The 18,430-nt window shown below is 54.2% G+C and overlaps 1 protein-coding gene across 1 annotated transcript; it reads right to left on the bottom strand.

Moving 5' to 3' along the window:
• Positions 1-11,593: 11,593 nt before the first annotated feature.
• On the bottom strand, positions 11,594-12,655 carry LOC115342303 (calmodulin, striated muscle). The gene is made up of 2 exons (XM_030016412.2): positions 12,090-12,655; positions 11,594-11,880 (listed from the first exon to the last, which is right to left on the bottom strand). The coding sequence occupies exon 1, from the start codon at positions 12,573-12,575 to the stop codon at positions 12,126-12,128; it is 450 nt and encodes a 149-aa protein (XP_029872272.1). The 5' UTR covers positions 12,576-12,655; the 3' UTR covers positions 11,594-11,880; positions 12,090-12,125.
• Positions 12,656-18,430: the final 5,775 nt, after the last annotated feature.

An 18,430-nucleotide genomic window follows, 5' to 3' on the forward strand; every position in this document is an offset into this window, starting at 1 on the left:
TTTACGTGTATTGGGTCTGCGTGGCAAGGTTTTGGTAGCAGGGGGGTTACAGGGGTGGCTTCCGTGAGAAGCTGCTGGAAGCTTCCCCTATGTCCGACAGAGCCAAGGCCAGCCGGCTCCAAGACAGACTCGCCGCTGGCCAAGGCTGAGCCCATCAGCGACGGTGGTAGCGCCTCTGTGATAACATATTTAAGAAGGGAAAAAAAATGTTGCTGGGGCACAGAAACTGCAGCCGGAGAGAAGAGTGAGAACATGTAAGAGAAACAACCCCGCAGACACCAAGGTCAGTGCAGAAGGAGGGGAGGAGATGCTCCAGGCGCCGGAGCAGAGATTCCCCTGCAGCCCGTGGTGAGGAAGACCACGGTGAGGCAGGCTGTCCCCCTGCAGCCCAGGGAGGTCCACGGGGGAGCAGATCTCCACCTGCAGCCCGGGGAGAGAGGACCCCACGCCGGAGCAGGGGACGAGTGATGAGTCCTGCCCCTGAGGAGGAAGGAGCGGCAGAGACAACGTGTGATGAACTGACCCCAACCCCCATTCCCCGTCCCCCTGCGCCGCTGGGGCGGGGGGTAGGTAGAGAATTTGGGAGAAAAGTTATACCTGGGAAGAAGGGTGGGGTGGGGGGAAGGTGTTTTTAAGATTTGGTTTTATTTCTCATTACCCTACTCTGGTTTGATTGGCAATAAATTAATTTTCCCCAAGTCAAGTCTGTTTTGCCCATGGCAGTAATTGGTCAGTGATCTCTCCCTGTCCTTATCTTGACCCACGAGCCTTTTGTTGTATTTTCTCTCCCGTGTCCAGCTGAGGAGGGGAGTGACAGAGCAGCTTTGGTGGGCACCTGGCATCCAGCCAGGGTCAAGCCACCACATTACATCATCTTTATTTTTTCCCCTCTTTTTTAAGTCACCTCTCTGGTAGGTCCTAAAGTTTGTTTTGGTTTTTTTAAATCTCTTTTAAGAGGTCCTGCTGATCAATGCGTGCATCCAGCAGGGACTTTCTGAGAGAGCTAAGCACCTCTTATTTGGTGGTGATAGCCAGACTCGTTCAGTAGCAGTTTTCTTAAGACACCCACTTGTTACAGCCCTGTCTGGAGGGAGAGGTGTTCCAGGAAAGTCCTTTGAGAGCCAACGAGCTACAAAACAACACCCAAGTCGTTCCCCGATGTGCCGTGCTACTGAGGCAGGTGGCCGGATCGTGCCATGGCTGTTGATGACCCAGTGGGTGTTTACTTGTGCATTTCTGGGTTTCTAAACTGCAAGTGAAAATTGAGAGTCAGACTCTTTTTAATCTTTTATCCAACCTGTCTAGCCCTCAGTTCTTTTAATCCTGCAGGGTTTTCTCAGCTGGTTGTGAAGCATCTTCTGAGCTATTGCGTTTTACAGCTCGGAGTAAAGGCAAAGTAGGTACCAAATTAAACCGATGTGATGTTTTGGCTTCCCTTAATATCTCAGGCTGCAATTTTTGCGGCAGTTAGCAGTTACTGCACAAGTAGTGGCATCATCCTTGCTGCAGGTATAGTCTGGAGAGCTGGGAATCACTGAAGCCATCTCAAATTAAGAAGAAAATTAGAAGCTTTGGAGATAACATTGCACTAACAGGGGGGCTGGGGGCTACACTGGGGGTCAAATTTGGATTACGGTCTCTCCTGGCCCGTGAATTGCTGAGAGTACCTCCGCTTGCTAATACAAGAGGCCGTGGCAGGTCGTCGGAGAGCCGTCCCCAGCGCTGCGCTTCTGCTAACGCGTTGCGCTGCGCTGCCCTGCTTCACGTGAGCCACAGAAGCGGACGGCTCGGGATCGCCCGCGAGACATCCCAGAGGCCGTGGACACGCTGTTCTGCGTCCCATTAAGCTGTACCCGTCTCTCGTTGCACCATCACATCGCAGGTATGGGTTGGGAAAGGCAGTTGTGGTTGCCCCCAAGAGATTCCTCCTCTGGTTATTTTTGTACTGGTTGTGATTTTTTTCTTACATGTATAAGAAAGAAGGTCTCAAGAGGACCTTACCTTCTGGAAGTTTTATGCATCTTCCTTGGGTGATGTACCCTCTGGCCACGTAGGGTTGACTTCTCTCGCTTACGGGTTAAAAAACTTGGAGATCCCAAGCAGCCAGTTCACACTGAGTTTATAGGGACTGGGTGCCTTTGCTGCAGCTGAAGGACCCATGGGTTTGTAAAGAGTTTGGGGCTCGTTGGGAATGAAAGAGGCTGTCTGAATCACAGGTTTTATTAAGTGAAACTCCTCGACTGACTCTGCTTGGGTTACACCCTCTGCTTTATTTTAAGTCAGGTTCTGGCTATTATTTGACTTCCTTCACCCTTTAATCTGAATGTCAAATCAGGGCATGAATCCAATGCAAACAAACCCAAACCCACCAGGCTGGTCCTGCTTTCATCCCTCCCCTTGCTGGGCTCCCCAAACTGCAAACTCAGTTGAGCATTTTGGGCCACCTTCCTTCTCCTGTGGGTTTCTCCACCAGCTTTGCTGCAGGTCCAGCAGCACAGGGAGCGGTCTGAAATAACCCCGCTGCCTTGGGGAAGCCCAGGTGAGAACAGGGCTTTGCTTTCATGGGTGAAAATCACCTTTTGGACAGTTAGCCTTGCTCCTGGGTGCTGCCGGTTGCTGCTGGCCGGACTTCTTAAGGTCGGCTTGTAAGCAGGGAGCTTGATCGTAGCAGCTTTTCTCCAACTATATGAAGTTTGTCCAGAAAAAACAAGGTGTGACTGAAGCCGATGCCTTGGAAGAAAGCCTCGCGGCGCTGAAGAATTAACTCCTTGTAACGCCAGCAGTCCTTGCTTTCCCCGGACGAGGCGGAGAAATCCTTCCCCTCCGTGCATGAAGGAAGGATTTGTGCCGTTGGTTGCAGCTCCCCAAGTCTCGGCATAAAGAAATAGCGGCGAAGGGAAGACGTCAAACACGAACAGCGTCGGTGTTTTTATTTTTTAATATGTTCAGGGGACTTTGTACAAGAGAGTAAACCCCAAGAGCTGCCCTAAACTTAGCAGCAGCAAACAAAGACCTCAGTGTCCTCTGGAAGGTGACACCTGAAGATGAGTAATGCAGTGGTTGCATCACATTTAGAGCAAGCATGAGCATGAAGTATCTGTTCTACCTCTTGATTTTAAACAAAAACAACCCAAACGCTGAAGACCTTGAGTATTTACTTGAGCTTTCACACACCCTGTTCATCACTTCCCTCCTTTCTTCGTGGGAGCAAGTGATCTTGTATGATCTTGCACTTGCAAGAAGACGGTCCCTGTCCCCCCATGCTTGAGCAGGAGCCAGGGTAAACCGAGTTGGGGGGTTCTCTGCTGACTTGTGCTTGCTTGAGGTCCAACCTTGGGCAGCTCGGAGGCTGGTGAACATCCTGGTCCCTGGCCTGGGGGAGGCCGAAACACCATTTGTTTTGAAATCAGGGTTTTTAAGGCCAAGGTTATTATTTTCAAACTTAAAGCCAGCACCTAAATCCATAGCAAGGTAGCGAAGCATAAGGGATGAAAAAACCCCTACTGATATTTAGGACCTGTGGAAACCTTGGCTACTTCTACGTGGCACCTTTAGGTTTGCCTGCGCTGTTAGTTAACCCTAGGCTCTCCTCCCTGCATGCCACCGAGGACAAAAACCTCATGTGTCCTGCAAAAAAATCCCAAACCAACTCACTTTTTCACCCAACAGCATAGATGCAGCTTGTACTTCAGTAGGTCCTCTGTAACTGTGATACCCTGATGCTTCTCTGGGTTTAGGCACCGAGACACCAAGCTCAGAAAGCATTGATCTCTGTTTGTTTGGAAAGAGCCCGCTAGGAAGATGCTATTTATATTTATACCCAATTGTCTGATTTTTAATGGTTCCTAGCACGCTGTGATGGTAAGATTTGGGCAGGTGCGAATGTGCTGGAGTGTTATTTGTGATGAAAACTAGCTCTGAAAGGTTTCGTCTGTGCCCGACTGTGTTTCTTCCATAGACAGTTGTGGCGAGGGGTCTGTGTGGGAGCCCTGCCAGCTCCTCTTCCTTTATCAATCAGCCTCATCCCTAATTGCAGAGAGGCTGTGGGCAGGCAGCGCGTCTGCCCATGGCTTTATGGACCTGTGCAACCAGCTGAAATTATCCTCCTGAGGACGTAACCAGCCCAGGTGTGTGCTGGCCGGCTGGCCACGTCCAAAGTGAGACAATGGCTCGATGGCCAAGTGGAAACTAGTAACAAGATGTGTCCCTCAGGGGTCTGTACTGGGACAAATACTCTTTAATATCTTCGTCAATGGCATAGTGGGATTGACTTGGCAGATGACACCAAGCCGTGTGGTGCGGTCGACACGCTGGAGGGCAGGGATGTCATCCAGAGGGACCTCGACAGGCTGGAGAGGTGGGGTCATGCGAACCTCGTGAAGTTCAACAAGGCCAAGTGCAAGGTCCTGCACATGGGTCAGGGCAATCCCAAGCACAAATACAGGCTGGGCGATGAGTGGATTGAGAGCAGCCCTGCGGAGAAGGACTTGGGGGTATTAGTGGATGAAAACCTGAATATGACCCGGCAATGTGTGCTTGCAACCAAGAACGGCAACCGTGTCCTGGGCTGCATCAAAAGCAGCGTGACCAGCAGGTCGAGGGAGGGGATTCTGCCCCTCTGCTCTGCTCTGGTGAGACCCCCCTGCAGTACTGCGTCCAGATCTGGGGTCCTCAGCACAGGGAAGACATGGACCTGTTGGAGCAGGTCCAGAGGAGGGCCATGAAGATGATCAGGGGCTGGAGCACCTCTCCTATGAGGACAGGCTGAGAGAGTTGGGGTTGTTCAGCCTGGAGAAGAGAAGGCTCCGGGGAGACCTTATAGCAGCATTCCAGTACCTAAAGGGAGCTTATAGGAAAGATGGGGACAAACTTTTTAGCAGGGGCTGTAGCGATAGGACAAGGGATAATGGTTTTAAACTAAAAGAGGGGAGATTCAGACAAGATCCAAGGAAGAAATTTGTTACGATGAGGGTGGTGAGACACTGGCCCAGGTTGCCCAGAGAGGTGGTCGATGCCCCATCCCTGGAAACATTCAAGGCCAGGTTGGACGGGGCTCTGAGCAACCTGATCTAGTGGAAGATGTCCCTGCTCATTGCAGGGGGGGTTGGACTAGATGACCTTTAAAGGTCCTTTCCAACCCAAACCATTCTGTGGTTCTATGATTCTATAAAAATAGGCTTGTTTTCATAGTGGTTACAGGCTTTTAGGGGTACACTGGCTGAGATTTTTGAGAGGACACTGAAATGATGAAAAACAAACCCCGCCATACCCCCCCCAAATTTTAGTCCTTGTTTCCCAGGGATGCTTCCCACATCTTGCTGAAACCTGGGGAGACGGGCTGCAACTGGGGAAACCTCTTCCCCCTGGGCAGCTTGCAAAGGGATTGGGGGAAATCCTGAGTCCTGGAAGAAAACGGAGGCTGGAAACAACATCCCAAAGAAATTGGGAGGAAGGTGAGGTGGTCTGGGGACAAAGGGACAGTCCCTTCCCTAAGAGATGCTCTCCAGCCATCCTGCTCACCAGGTCCTTCTTATGGACCGCGGGAGCCGGTTGGGGTGGGGGAAAGGTGCCTGTGGATTTTTGGGGAGGTGTTTTTTTGGGGGGAATTGGCACCGATTTGTGATGTGAGCGTGAAAAATCTTCAAAATCCGCAGGTTTTGTTGCAGCTGGGGTTGCGGGGAGCCTCTTCCCCCCGAGGTACCGCTTGGCGGTGCTGCTCCCCCCAGTTAAGAACAGCAAAACCTCCCTGGGGAGTGGGAAATATTTAACCAGCTGGGTCTGCACCAGTTTTCGCAGGAGAAAGACAAATCCTGGAAAAGCTTTGAAAAATCTGCTCCCCAAAACAAGCCCGGGCGGTTTTCTGTGGGCGGACAGCAAAGGCATCGTGGGTCGCCCCGAGCCAAGATGTTCTTTTTTTTTCCAGCAAAGCTCTTAAATCTGCAAACATGGGCCCCATTTCACCTGTATTTGAGGGTTTTTCTCCCTCCTTATCCTGGGTAAAAATGAATAGCAACAACAAATCGCCTCCAGACGACTCAATTCCTACCTCCGGGCTTCAATCCTCCCCATTGCAAAAAAACCTTTTTTTGCATTCCCCAGATCTGTCAGTAATAAAATTCCTCTGATCTCGGCTCGGGGGGGGGGGTATGCATTTTTAAGGAACAAAACGGGAATTGAGGGAAAGACATGCAAACCCAGCTTGGCTGAGGGGAGAGGGGGAGCATGGGGCAGCCTCCCTGGATGGGATAAAAATAGGGCAAAAAATAAGAGTGGAGGGGTTGCGAAGCAGTTATTTTTTCCTTTCAGCTTTGCCTGGGCTCTTTTTTTTTTTTGGCATCTCTTCTTGTGAGGGCTGATTTGGGGCTAGCATGGACCAAAGTGGGAAATTAAGGGGCTTTTTTTTTTTAAGGTATAAAGAGGGGAATGTGCTGAGCTTTAAAGCTGCAGAGGTTGGGATGTTTTTTTTTAATTGTTTGTTTATCTCTGGGGGTGAGTTATAGAGCTACAGCACCATCGTCCTGCCTATCCTGGGGGAGAAAAGAGGGAGAAGACCCCAAAATCTCCTCCGGCTGGGATATGGTGGGCTGTGGTTACGTGGGGCTGCCGGCATGCCGGCGAGCTGGGCCGCGTGCGTGGCGGCTGAGGTCATGGTGCTATTAATTTCCCGTTAAAAGCCCCAATGGCTCCAGCACTGCAGGGATGGAAAATGAAGCAGCTCCGATTGCGGCTGCTGCAGTTAACCCCTGCAGGGATGCCTGACTTTTTGGGCTGAGAAAGCCAAATCCCATGGTGCCAGTGGTAGACTACATCCCTTGAAGGTTGACGGTCACCACCTTGGCCACCCTACAGCTGCTGCAGGTCCTTATCTGGCTCCTGAGGGACTCAGGATCCCTTCAGATGTCTAGGAAACCCTCCTGGCGCCTGTAAAGACCTCATCCGATTTAATCCCGCGCCAGCCGGCCGGGCTGGAGCCACATCTGCCCACCCTGCGATGCTGGAAACCTGGCCACCGCTGAGTGCCTGGGGGCCGGCGGCTGGTTGCATTTCATGCTCGAAAGCCCCCAGGGCTGACACGGGGGGCTTATTTTGGTAACTTGAACTTGGGAAACCCCTCGGCTGTGGAAGGCGGAGAGAGGAGCCCTGTGAAATGCGGTGGCAGCTGGGGGCTCCTGGCGTCCCTGCGAGGAGCCCCAAGCGTCTTCGCAAAATCCCTCGGGGCTTTATATTGAGCCTTGGGAACGCCGGGGAAATGAGATGGAGGGGCTGGGGAGGTGTTCCCCCCCTTGCCGTGAGGCACAGGGCATTAGAGCAGCCCTGGGGCTGCTCTCGGCTCAGCTCATGCCCCCCAAAACCTACCTGGCATTTGCAGAGCATGGGGGCCCCTGTCCTGGTCCCCTCTCCTGGTCACACTTGTCCCCATCTCCTGGTTGTTCTGGTCCCTTCTTCTTGTCCCGCTTGTCTCCTGCTCCCACTTATCCCCAGCCCAACCACTTGTCCTTATCTCCTGGTCCCTCTTGTCCTTGTCCCCTGGTCCTACTGGTCCCTTCTCCTGGTCCCACTTGTCTCCCTCTCCTGATCTCACTTGTCCTTTTCCCCTGGTCCCACTGGTCTCTTCTGTTCCAATTTGACTCCATCTCCTAGTTCCACTTGTCCCTGTCTCCTCATGCCACTTTCTCCATCCTTTGGTTGCATTTTTCCCCTCTCCTGGCTCTTCTTGTCCCCAACTCCTGGTCCCACTGGTCCCGTCTCTTGGTCACATTTGTCCCCAACTCCTGGTCTCATTTGTTTCCCTCTCCTGGCCCTGTTGGTCTCCTGGTACCATTTGTCCACTGTCCTTCTCCTACTCACCCCCATCTCCCCATCCCACTTGACCCTCTCCTTGTCCCACTTGTCCCCTCCCCTGGTCCTGCTCTCAGGGGGAGTTTTGGTACAGACCCAGTGGGATTCAGTGCAGCCTTTTGGGGGCAGACCCTTTCCCCATCAGGTGAAGCCCAATGCAGCCCCCCAAGATTCATCACCAGATGTTCTGGCAAGTGCAGCCGAGAGGGTATCATGATTTTGGCCCAGCTGTGAGCTGAGACTGGGGAAACTCGTGTCATGCAAAGCAGCTCCATGCCTCGGATGCTGCTGGGCATCTGCATTGCAACGGTACTTGTAGTCCCACATGGGGCAAAGGGGCTAATGCCAAAAAAAAACCCCAAACCCTGGGTAAAACCAACTGCTCCAGTCCCCAAATCAGGCACTTTGCCCCAAAACAATTCCCCATCTGGTGCAACCTCAGGCTCGGTGCTGGCTCTAGCCCCAAATGGCTCCGTTCAGCATCATCTTGGCCATCCCTGGGCACCATGGCCCATCCTGCCCCATACGCGGTGCCTGCTCCTGCGGCAATTTGTGTTGTGGTTTTTTTTTTTTTTTTTCCTCCCCCATACAGTGATTTCTCCTTTCACAGATGACATGAAAGTGGAAAATCAGCGAGAAAAAGCACTTTAAAACAGGTTAAAAAACACCCCTGAGAAATGAAACAGTTTTCTGCCAAACTAAATATTGGAAAGACATATTTGCAAAGGTGTTTTGGGGTTTTTAAGGGGTTTGTTTAGTTATTTATTCCCCCCTGCAGAACCTGGATTGCTGCAAACCAACTGAGCTTTCCTCTGCGGCCATCCCCTAACCCACCTCACCAACTGGGATCAACCCCACTGCAAAAATCCTTTTTTCCCCACTTTTTTACAGCAGTCGGGTGTCGAGGGGCCTCCCCTTCCCATGGGCAGCGACATTTCCCAGGCAATACGTCATGTTTACTTAAGAGCAGAGTTATTGCCAGGGAGGAGGCAGGGAGCCGTGGCCCTGGGGGGCTGCGGGGGGGGGGGGGGGAATGGCGAAAATGCGGAAAAAATCCTGCCCCTCTTTTCAACATCCTTTGGGAGGGCTCAGAAAAGCTCCTTGGTCTCTCTTGCGGCGTGTCAGTATTGTTTCCCCAATGTTTAATTGATGTGTTTTTAAAGCCCAGTTCTTCAAATGTTATTAAAATGTCTTGTTTTGCTAAAATAAAAGGGAATGGGGAGAATTTGTGACTGATTCAGCAACACTGGAGCAGAAGCATCTCCAGTCCCCCACGGTGGGTGATGCTGGGGGGTTCATGAGCTGCTTTTCTCCTAAAAAAGTATCATTTTAGAGAAAAACTGTGTCCAGGTGAAGCAGAACCATGAGTAGGGAGAGGGGAGCGATGGGGGGGTTTACGGTTGGACCCCTGTTTTTGGGTGGTGCTGGAGTCCTCGGTGGCTTTTTTGTTGGAAAGGCTGGTGGAAAATATATGGCAAGGTGGTGGAATATTGTTTGTCAGCTGTGGAGATAGGATCAGCTGCTACAGCCTGGATCCAGGAAATCCCCCCAAGGCCCATCCCAAGAGATCTCCCCATCCTGCAGGATCCTCTGTGTCCCATTCTAGATGATCCCCATGTCCCATCTTAGATGAACCCCCAGGTCCCCAGGTGATCCCCCACGGTCCGTTCTAAGTGATCCCTCCTCTGCCACCCCATGTGGTCGCCCCTCAGGTCCCATCTTAGATGATCTCCCAGATACCATCCTAGATGATCCCCCAGGTCCAGTCACTTGGAGGATCCTCGAAGTTCCATCCTAAGTGATCTCCAGCGTGCCATCCCTGGTGACCCCCTCCTAGGTCCCATCTCAGGTGAACCCCCCCCCAGGTCTTATTCCAAGGCATCTCCCAGGACTCATCTGAGATAATCCCCCAAGCCCCATCCTAGATGGTCCCTCATGTTGCATCCCAGGTGACCCTCCTCCAGGTCCCCTCTTGGCTGATCCCCCAGGTTTTATCCCAAGGGATCACCCAGGTCCTAGCCTAGATGATTCCCCAGGACCCATCCCAGGTGACCCCTACCCAGGTCCCATCCTGCAATCTCCCTCCCCAGGTGCAGGGGACCATCCCGGTTGGGTTTTGGGGTGGAATCGGCCAGTCTCTCCCCTACCACCCCATGCCCCCACTTTCACCCTGCATGGACTCCCCCCCTCCAGCCTCCCAGGCACCGACTGCACCTCCCATACTTGCTCAATTAATTTAATCATTAACCAACGCCTGATCCAAACTGCCCCGTGAGTCATGGCTCTGCCCTGCATGGCAGGAGGCAGTGTGCGAGTGCTGGGCCAGATCCTGCACACCCCGTCAGCTCCTGCCCCCCCAGCAGGGCAATCTGAGCCTGGAAAGCTGGATTTCGGAAGCAAAGTCCCCTCCCTTGGCACTGCTGAAGCAAACGGGACCCTCCTATCCGTCCGTCTGTCCATCCCGAACAACGCCAGCAGAAACCTTCCCGCCACGTTCCCGACCATCAAATTGGGGGAGAAACGGGCAAATGTTTCCAGTGCCAAAGCACAAATAAACTTTCTTCTCCAGGCCAGTGCCGCTGCTGATGGAGCTGCGGGGCCAGCGTTTCTGGCCGGGGTCCAGCCTCCCGTTAAAGGGCGTCGTTAAGAAAAACCAGCTCAGGATAAGTGGCGTGAAAAAATACTCTGGTAATTAACCAGCCCCAGAATAGAAGGAGAAAAGGTCAAGCCTAAAAATACAGGGTATGGTTTTGCGCTGAAACACAGCATTAATAAATAATCATGTTTTCGGGAAGGTCTAATTTTAGTGACTCGGGTACAATAGCCTAGTGTGACCCCTTTGCTTGATCTTGCGGGATTTGGGGCTTTTTTTTTTTGCCTGGCTTTGCCCCGTTCTTGTCCCCTGCAGAGCTGCAGGCGGGTTGGATGCGCGAGCAAGAGGGCAGCACATGGTGAGAGGTGATGGGCGCTGGGCTGGGGGCCGTGCCTGGCGTGGAACGAGCGTGGGCGTGCTCAGCCCCGCCAGCCGGCGTGCAGGCACCTGCCTGGTTTTCCGAGCGTCGGGAAAACAACCGGGATTGCCAAAGATTCCGGCCCCAGGGATGGGCTGGAGATGGGGGATGAAGTCCTCGTGGTGGCTTGAACATCCCCGGAGTCACAATGTCCCCCACGAAACAGCTATGCCCCGTTCACGCCGCCTCCCTGTTTGCTCGTTAGTGACTGAGCATTAATAAGACCCATTATAATTAATTTGCCTTCAAACCCCTCTGTAGGGAATCACCCCAGCCCGGGGCGGGAGGGCTGCTGCAATTGGGTTTCACCCTCTTTGTTGGGAAACTGAGTCACGCAGAACATGACGGGGTGGATTACGGCCAGGAAAGGTGAATCCTGCTCTAATTTATCTTTGGGATGGGGATTAGGGCTAAATCCAGCTGCCAACTCTCCTCTTAGCTTGGGGGGAGGGAGAAAAGGGCCCCCAATACCCTGGGGGTGCAGACAGCAGACCCCAAAAGTGACGGGGATTTGGGGTGGGGACGGCCACAACCCTGGGGGCTGCGGCTGGAGGGTGCCCAGCACCCACGAGGGGCATTTTTTCCAGCTTGTAGGGAAAAAGAATGGGGGGAAAGAGGATGGGGGTGATGTGGGGCTTGACCCTGGCTGGGATGCACTGACGTCAGTGATTTGGGGGGGTTGTTTTTTAGCAGGGACCCCAAAGAGAAGCCAAAGGAAGCACTGGCAGCCACCAGGACACGGCGGGGGGGCATTTCTTTATTGGACTCGGTGTGGTGTCGGGGGATGCGCGATGGCCACTGGCACCTCTATGGACATGAGAGGTGCGTCGCATGGGGGGGCAGGGGGAAGAGACCCCCCGTGTCCATCTGCACCCTGAGCCCCATCCTGCCAGGTGGGATGCCCGCATCCGATGCAGACGCTGGCTGGTGACGCTCCGGCTGGGATAAAAGAGGATTTTTCCAGCCCAGAATGGCGGAGAGAAGGCAGCAGGGGATGAAGGGGCTGGGGGACCACCACGACCTCTGTTCCCTATGAAGAAATTAAGGAAAAAAATAAAAAAAAAAGCACCATGAACATAGATTTTTCCAACCGCCAGCAAGAGTTGCAGGGCAGGAGGTGGTCAGGATGGGGGAGATGCAAGATTTGGGGTGGCCATTGCAATGGGTGGGGTAGACCCCATGGTCCGGGACTTTCCATGGATGCTGGGTTGGGCACGAAGCCTCATCCCAGTGAGTTACCTGTGGGATGGGGTTGGAGGTGGGTGGCGGGGGGGCTCACTTCTCCGTCATCATCCTCACAAACTCCTCGTAGTTGACCTGCCCGTCGTTGTTGCAGTCGGCCTCCTTGATCATCTCATCCACCTCCTCGTCCGTCAACTTCTCACCCAAGTTGGTCATGACGTGCCGCAGCTCCGCCGCGCTGATGTAGCCGTTGCCGTCCTTATCGAAGACGCGGAAAGCCTCGCGGATCTCCTCCTCGCTGTCTGTGTCCCTCATCTTCCTCGCCATCAGCGAGAGGAACTCGGGGAAGTCGATGGTGCCGCTGCCATCGGCATCCACCTCCCCCACCATGTCCTGCAGCTCCGCTTCGGTGGGGTTTTGCCCCAACGACCGCATGACGGTGCCCAACTCCTTTGTGGTGATGCAACCGTCTCCATCCCGGTCAAAAAGGGAAAAAGCCTCCTTGAATTCGGCGATCTGCTCCTCCGACAGCCGCTCGGCCATGGCGCTCCCCGCTCGCACGCGGCTCTGCCCCGGCACGCCGCGGTGCCGGCGGGGAGGCGCAGATGGGGCCTCCTCCCTCCGACCTGCCTCTCCCCGGATGAGGAGGAGGAGGAGGAGGCAGGAGCTGGGGCGCACGGGAGAGGCTGAGCCATGGGGTCAGCAGGAACGGTTCAGCCAGACCCCGGCGGAGCGGCCAGAAGAGTTTCGGGGTGCTGGAGAAGAAGGGTGACCGCCAGCCCCCTTGGGCCACCCTGGCTGCCGTCCCGCTTGCTCCGCTGGTGGCATTTCGTGGGGCCGGCTCCTAACAAACCCCCTAATCAAGGGATTTGCGCTGTGGCTTGCAGCAAAGCGGTGGTTTCGGGGAGAGGCAGGGCGCTGGTGGAAAGCGGGGGGGCGATACTATTTTTGGCTGTTTTAAGGCAATTTTGGTGGGGTTTGTTGTTGTGCAAAGGCCTCCAGCCCCGCATGGTTGAGAGGGGTCCCCCCGGTCTCCCCAGCCCCAGGGCCACCAAGAGCGATGCTGGCCGCGTGTCAAACCTGCCGAGAGAGCGTTCCCTCGTGCAGGTCCAGGCAGAGCCTGGATCTCCGGAGCTGATGTGCTCCGCGCTGACGGAGACCTGAATCAGCCGTGATTTCTCTTCCGGGCTCCCCGAGAACAGCTCCACGGCCCCCGGGGCAGCTGACGTGGTGGTGTATCAGGTGAGCAGTGTCATGAGTCCTGCCCCGGTTAGTCAGGGGTTAACCCCGGGGGCTGAGTGAGGGTTAACCAGGTTGTAATGGCCTGCTTTCGTTTTTACTCATCTCTTACAACAGGGAGTACAGGAGGGTTCAGAGGCAGATGATGATGAGGGCTATTTCTCTGTCCAACTGTCCATCCATCCAGCTATTCTCACTACCTTCCATCCAACCCTCCATCCACTTATCTGTTCATCCATCCATGCATGCATCTACCCAGTTGTCCATCCATCCACCCAACCATCCATCCGCGTGTCTATCCGTACACATAACTACATTACCAACCAACCATCCATCCCACCAACCCATCCATCCATATGTGCATCCATCCACCCAACCACATTATCATCCATCCATCTGTCCATCCATCCAGTCGCCCAATGATCCAGCCAGTCAACTATCCATCCACCCGTCCATCCATCTGTCCATTCATCCATGCATTGATATTACCGTCCATCTACCTGTCCCTCCGACCATCCATCCCTATTTCCTGTGTGCCCAGAGCGGTCAAGTGACTGTCACCAGCCAGGCCAAGGAGCTAACGGACCAGACGACCAGGCTCCACAGCAGAACATAGTTTGACTTTCTCAGCTACAGGAAAATGGCACCAGTTTACCCCAGTTTAACCCAGTGAGGAATTGGAGGGAAGGCCACAAAACAGAAGCCAACCCATGGGACAACTGAGGAACACATGGGAAATGGGACGTCCAGGTGGGACAAAGTCCGGAAGGGGATCACCGTCTTGAGGAAAACCTCATCTGGAAAAAACTCTGGGCACGTAAAACGCTGCCGTTGCAGGGAGGAAGCGGCTGAGCCGTGCCGAGAACCTGTCTGGCGAGAGGCACGGCACTACTCGCCCCGCGAGCGCGTTTCGGGGAGGGGAGGCCCTGGCAGCTCTTCTTGTGCAACAAGCTGCTCCCTAATTGTCTGTCTAATTGCCCACGCTTGCTGTTCTGCTCCAGATTTAATAAGATCGAATTAAAATTGCTGTGAAAGAGCCCTGGGCAGGCGAGCAAGGAGCCAAGAGGAGGGGGAGCTGGCTCAAACCCAGCTGGGAGAAGCAAACACCAACATTATCTGTGTTGTGTTTTCAAAGCCCGGGAGGGTTAAGGTGTTTGTTCAAGCTATGGGGGGAGTTGTTTGAGCTCCAAAATGAGGGTGGGCTGGGTGGGGAGGACCCTGGGTCACTCTGCTAAGGATGAAGGGGTTGCTCCATCCTGGGTGTCCCTTGGTGCTGAGCGAAGCTGGAGGCTGCTGGTTTTTTTTTTTTCCCCCATCACCAGCACCATGATCTCCCCATCACAAGCACCTATCCCCTCCCCATCACCTCCCCATGACAAGCAACCACTGTCAGCACCCACAACATCCCCACCACCAGCACCCACCACCAGCACCCATCACCTCCCCGTCACCTGTACCCATTGCCTCCCACGTTTGCAGCAGCCTTTGGGAGAAGCCAACCCTTGATTTAGACTCTGCTTAACTGCACCTTCATTAGCACGGCAGGATAATTAACCTAATAAAACTTCCTACTGGCCCATAAAATCCCATAGTTTATGCCTGGGTCTTATTTACGGCATCGGAGATGGGCCGTGGGGTAGGATGGGAAAGCGGTGAGGCCACCACGGTGGGAGGCAGGAGCACGCAGCTGCTGGCTGACGGGTATTTTGGCAGCCGATTTTCCCGGGATGTCTCCAGCCGGAGCTGGAGAGGTCGATGCTTTAACGAAGGAGGTTGCAAGCGGCCAACGTTGAAGCCTCACACAGCGTTTTCCAGGCAACATCTCCCTGCTCAACCTCAGCGTCTGGCTTTGAGCGGTCTGATCCAGGTAATGGCTGAAAAAAAAAAAACCAAACCCAGACCAGATGGTTAAAAGCACCCAGTTGGATTATCCCGAGCCCGCGCGGCTCGTAACGCAAGCCCAGATGTGCGCAGATGTGTGCGGCGACGTCTGGATTTGCATTTGCAGCCCAGGCGGTGGGGGCGAGGCTGATGAATTTGTGGAAAAAAGAGAAAGTTGGAGGCGGAGAGGGAAACCGCTCCGACAGGGAAACCTCGGCGGGGCCCTGTGCCCCCCCGCGTGAGCCCAGACGCGCCGAGGCCGGCCGGTCCCGTGAGCACCCGCGGGGACGGAGAGGAACCTCCGCAAAGCCCGGAATAAATTGCGTCGAGGTTTAATGTGGAAAACGGGATTTTGGAGAGGCTGAGCTCGGGTATGATCCCGCAATGGCTGCGGGGATCTCCAGGGGATAGCTGCTGGGTGTAAAATTTGGGCTTCGGTGTCTCGTGTTTTAGTTTAGGCATCGTTTTAACGGAGGTTTCCAAAGCTGAGGGGGAACGGCAGGGTCTGCAGGGCAGCTCCTAAAGTCAGGCTTTTCTAGCCCACCGAAGGGACCCCAGTCCCACTTTTGGACGTGCCAGATGTCACCGTGGCAGAGGAGGGAGGCTGGCATCGGGGAGATGCTCGGTAGAGGGATGTGCCCCGCTCTGGATCCCGACTCCGGGAAGGTCTCACCTGTAAACCGGGACGGCGTTGGCTCCTCTCGGCACGTAGCACCTGAGCTGGGTGGATCCCCAAAGATAAATTCGGGACCGGGGAGCTGCTCACTGAAGGCAGAGGTGCCCACGTGTCCGCCGGGCACGGACACCTTCCCTTTCCCTGGCTGTGACAGGGACAAGGGTGGCCAAGGATGGAGGGGCTCAGGTCCCCCCTCTGCCCTTGGGTATTTCACCCTGCTCTGTCCCTGGGTCCCCCCAAATTTGGGATGGGGGGGGGGGGGAAAGGTCTCGGCTCAGCAGTTTAGCAGCGCAGGCGAGGAGAAGGTTGGCCAGGACCCGATGGGAGTTCGGCATGGGAGGAAACCAGGAAAGCCCGGCTTGTTTAGTCTAGCAACGTGAGGGCTGAGGAGGCGGACGGCTGTGGTCTCCACATTCCTCCCGGAGGGACGGAGCAGGGATAGGAACCACCGGGAGTCGGGGTGGGGCGGGGGGGATTTACTTTTAAAGGGAAATTAAGTTCTTGGCTAATTTGCTGTCGGCTACGGGCCGACCAGACAGAGGTTTGGCTTCGGCCTGACATGCGGGAGGATAAGCAGGCGCTCTGCAGGATTTCCTCTCTGTTGAGGACGAGCTGCGTGCCCCGGCAGCTCATTAATACCTTTTTTTTAATGGCAAAAGGAGCCTTTTTTCCAGCTTCTCCCTGCATGGGAAGGGCTGATCCTCCTCCAGATCAAAACTTGGCTTCACGAGTCAAAGCTCAGCTGTAAACCCTGTCCCTGCAAACTGAGCTGAGCCTTCGCTTCCGAGCAGGGCCCCGGGGGTGCAGGGGGGGACACCCGAGGGAGCTGGCCTGGAGCTCCCCAGGAGCTGCAGCCATGCCCAGACACCCCCCTACACGGTCAGGCCACAGCTTTTCGGGAGGGCTGCGGAGACCCGACAGTTTCGGCATGGTGCTGATCACCGGCTGCTCCCCACCGCCCCGGGAGAAGCTGCCCCGGTGGAGGGGAGTCTGCCCCGCCAGGTCCACCTTCCGCTCAAGGTTCTGAAGGTTCGCCAAGGAGAAGATATTTTAAAATTATTTGCTAAATAGGGACCATTTCAGTTCTGGGGGGGGGGTGGTTTCTTTTTTGTAGCAAGGAGGTTTCAGCGCCCCAGGAGGGCAGGGATTATTGCCATTGCTCCTTTTTGCCCCAGAAACGGAGGAGAGTGATGCAAGCGCTGCAGTGAGTCACGCAGCTGCGCCCTGTTTTACAGCGACCGCCCGTCGCACACAAAGGGCAGCGGCTGCCAGGCCCCACGCCGCACAAGGAGCTGTAAACCTCCGGCTCGCGTCCTGCCCGGTCACAGCGGCGCAAAGGGGAACCGCGACAGAGAAGAGGGTTTTGAATAAAGCCACGGCTTCCTCCTGCGAGCTACAGCCCTACGACCAAAGCGCGCGCCTTGGAGAAGTGCAGGTTCGCGCTTATCTGCTGCCATCCGGCAGCACCCGCTGCACAAACGTGTCCCTCCCAGGCAGCGACTCAGACGAGGCAGGCAGGAGGCTGTCAGGAATTTAATTGTACTTGGCACTCGAAACTGTACAATACATTTACAGAGAACCACACGTTTGTGTCTATGTACACCCTCTTCCCATTTCCAACGTTACTGGCCAAACACGTGACAGGCAATAACCCTTTGCATCCGAGTTACGGCTCCTCAAGCACAGATTTCGGGTAACGCTCAAGGACGGGTACGGTGGGATCGCTGTCCTCGCCCCGTCATCACCAGTCGAATGACAGGAAGAACCTGTTGGCTGTGCTCAAAGCTGTCATCGCTTTGTTTCCTACAACGCTTTGCAGCGCAGTTACCAAGCTGGCATCTCTCACGAATCTTTGGACCGCTAGAACATGGCAGTGTCGCCGTGACGAGTATATACAACCACTATCTCTTCTTTCCTTACACCTCATCAGCTTCAGACGCTTTCTTTTCTCTACCTTTCTACCACATGCAATAAACCCTTGGTTGCCTCCAGTCCTGCCTCCCTGCGGAAGGCGTTTCATTTCTAAAAGGCAACAGAAACAAGAAAAATCTACCTTCACTCCCTGCTATTCCCCTCTAGCTGCTGCTCCTTTTCCCTCCCCAAACCCTTTGCAACGTGCCTAAAACCTTCCTAAACCCCGTTAGCAATGCAGTTCTCTTTCAGTAGTCCGGGGCGCACACAAGCCATTTATGTCGCTCATCGTTAACAGGGTACATTGGGCATCTCCTCCCAGCCACCGGCTCGTTATGGCTTGCCTGCGCTCCGCAGAACTGTGGAGTGATGTGAGAAACAGTATGTACACGCACACCTCAGAGCAAGAAGGATCAAGTACTTGAAAGGAAATGCCAAGTCTGAGCAACAACAACAAAATACAAAAGTAAAAAAAAAAAAAAAAAAAAAAAAGAAAAAAAAAGAAGAAGAAAACCAAAAAAACCCCAAACAAACCTGAAACAAAACAACTAATAAAAAAATTAAATATCTGGCAGGTTACAGGAGTGAAAATGAGGAATGTACAAAGAACACACTAAGATGAAAGATTCCAGTAGGTAAATTGAAAACCTGTTGAACCTGGGGTCTGTTTTTTTGTGGGTTTTTTTCCCTG

Source organism: Aquila chrysaetos, chromosome 5 (assembly GCF_900496995.4).
Source record: "Aquila chrysaetos chrysaetos chromosome 5, bAquChr1.4, whole genome shotgun sequence".
Classification (NCBI taxonomy): Eukaryota; Metazoa; Chordata; class Aves; order Accipitriformes; family Accipitridae; genus Aquila; species Aquila chrysaetos.

Excerpts from the sequence above, each read along its gene's own strand:
- LOC115342303 (XM_030016412.2), bottom strand. The coding sequence starts at position 12,575 with ATGGCCGAGCGGCTGTCGGAGGAGCAGATCGCCGAATTCAAGGAGGCT.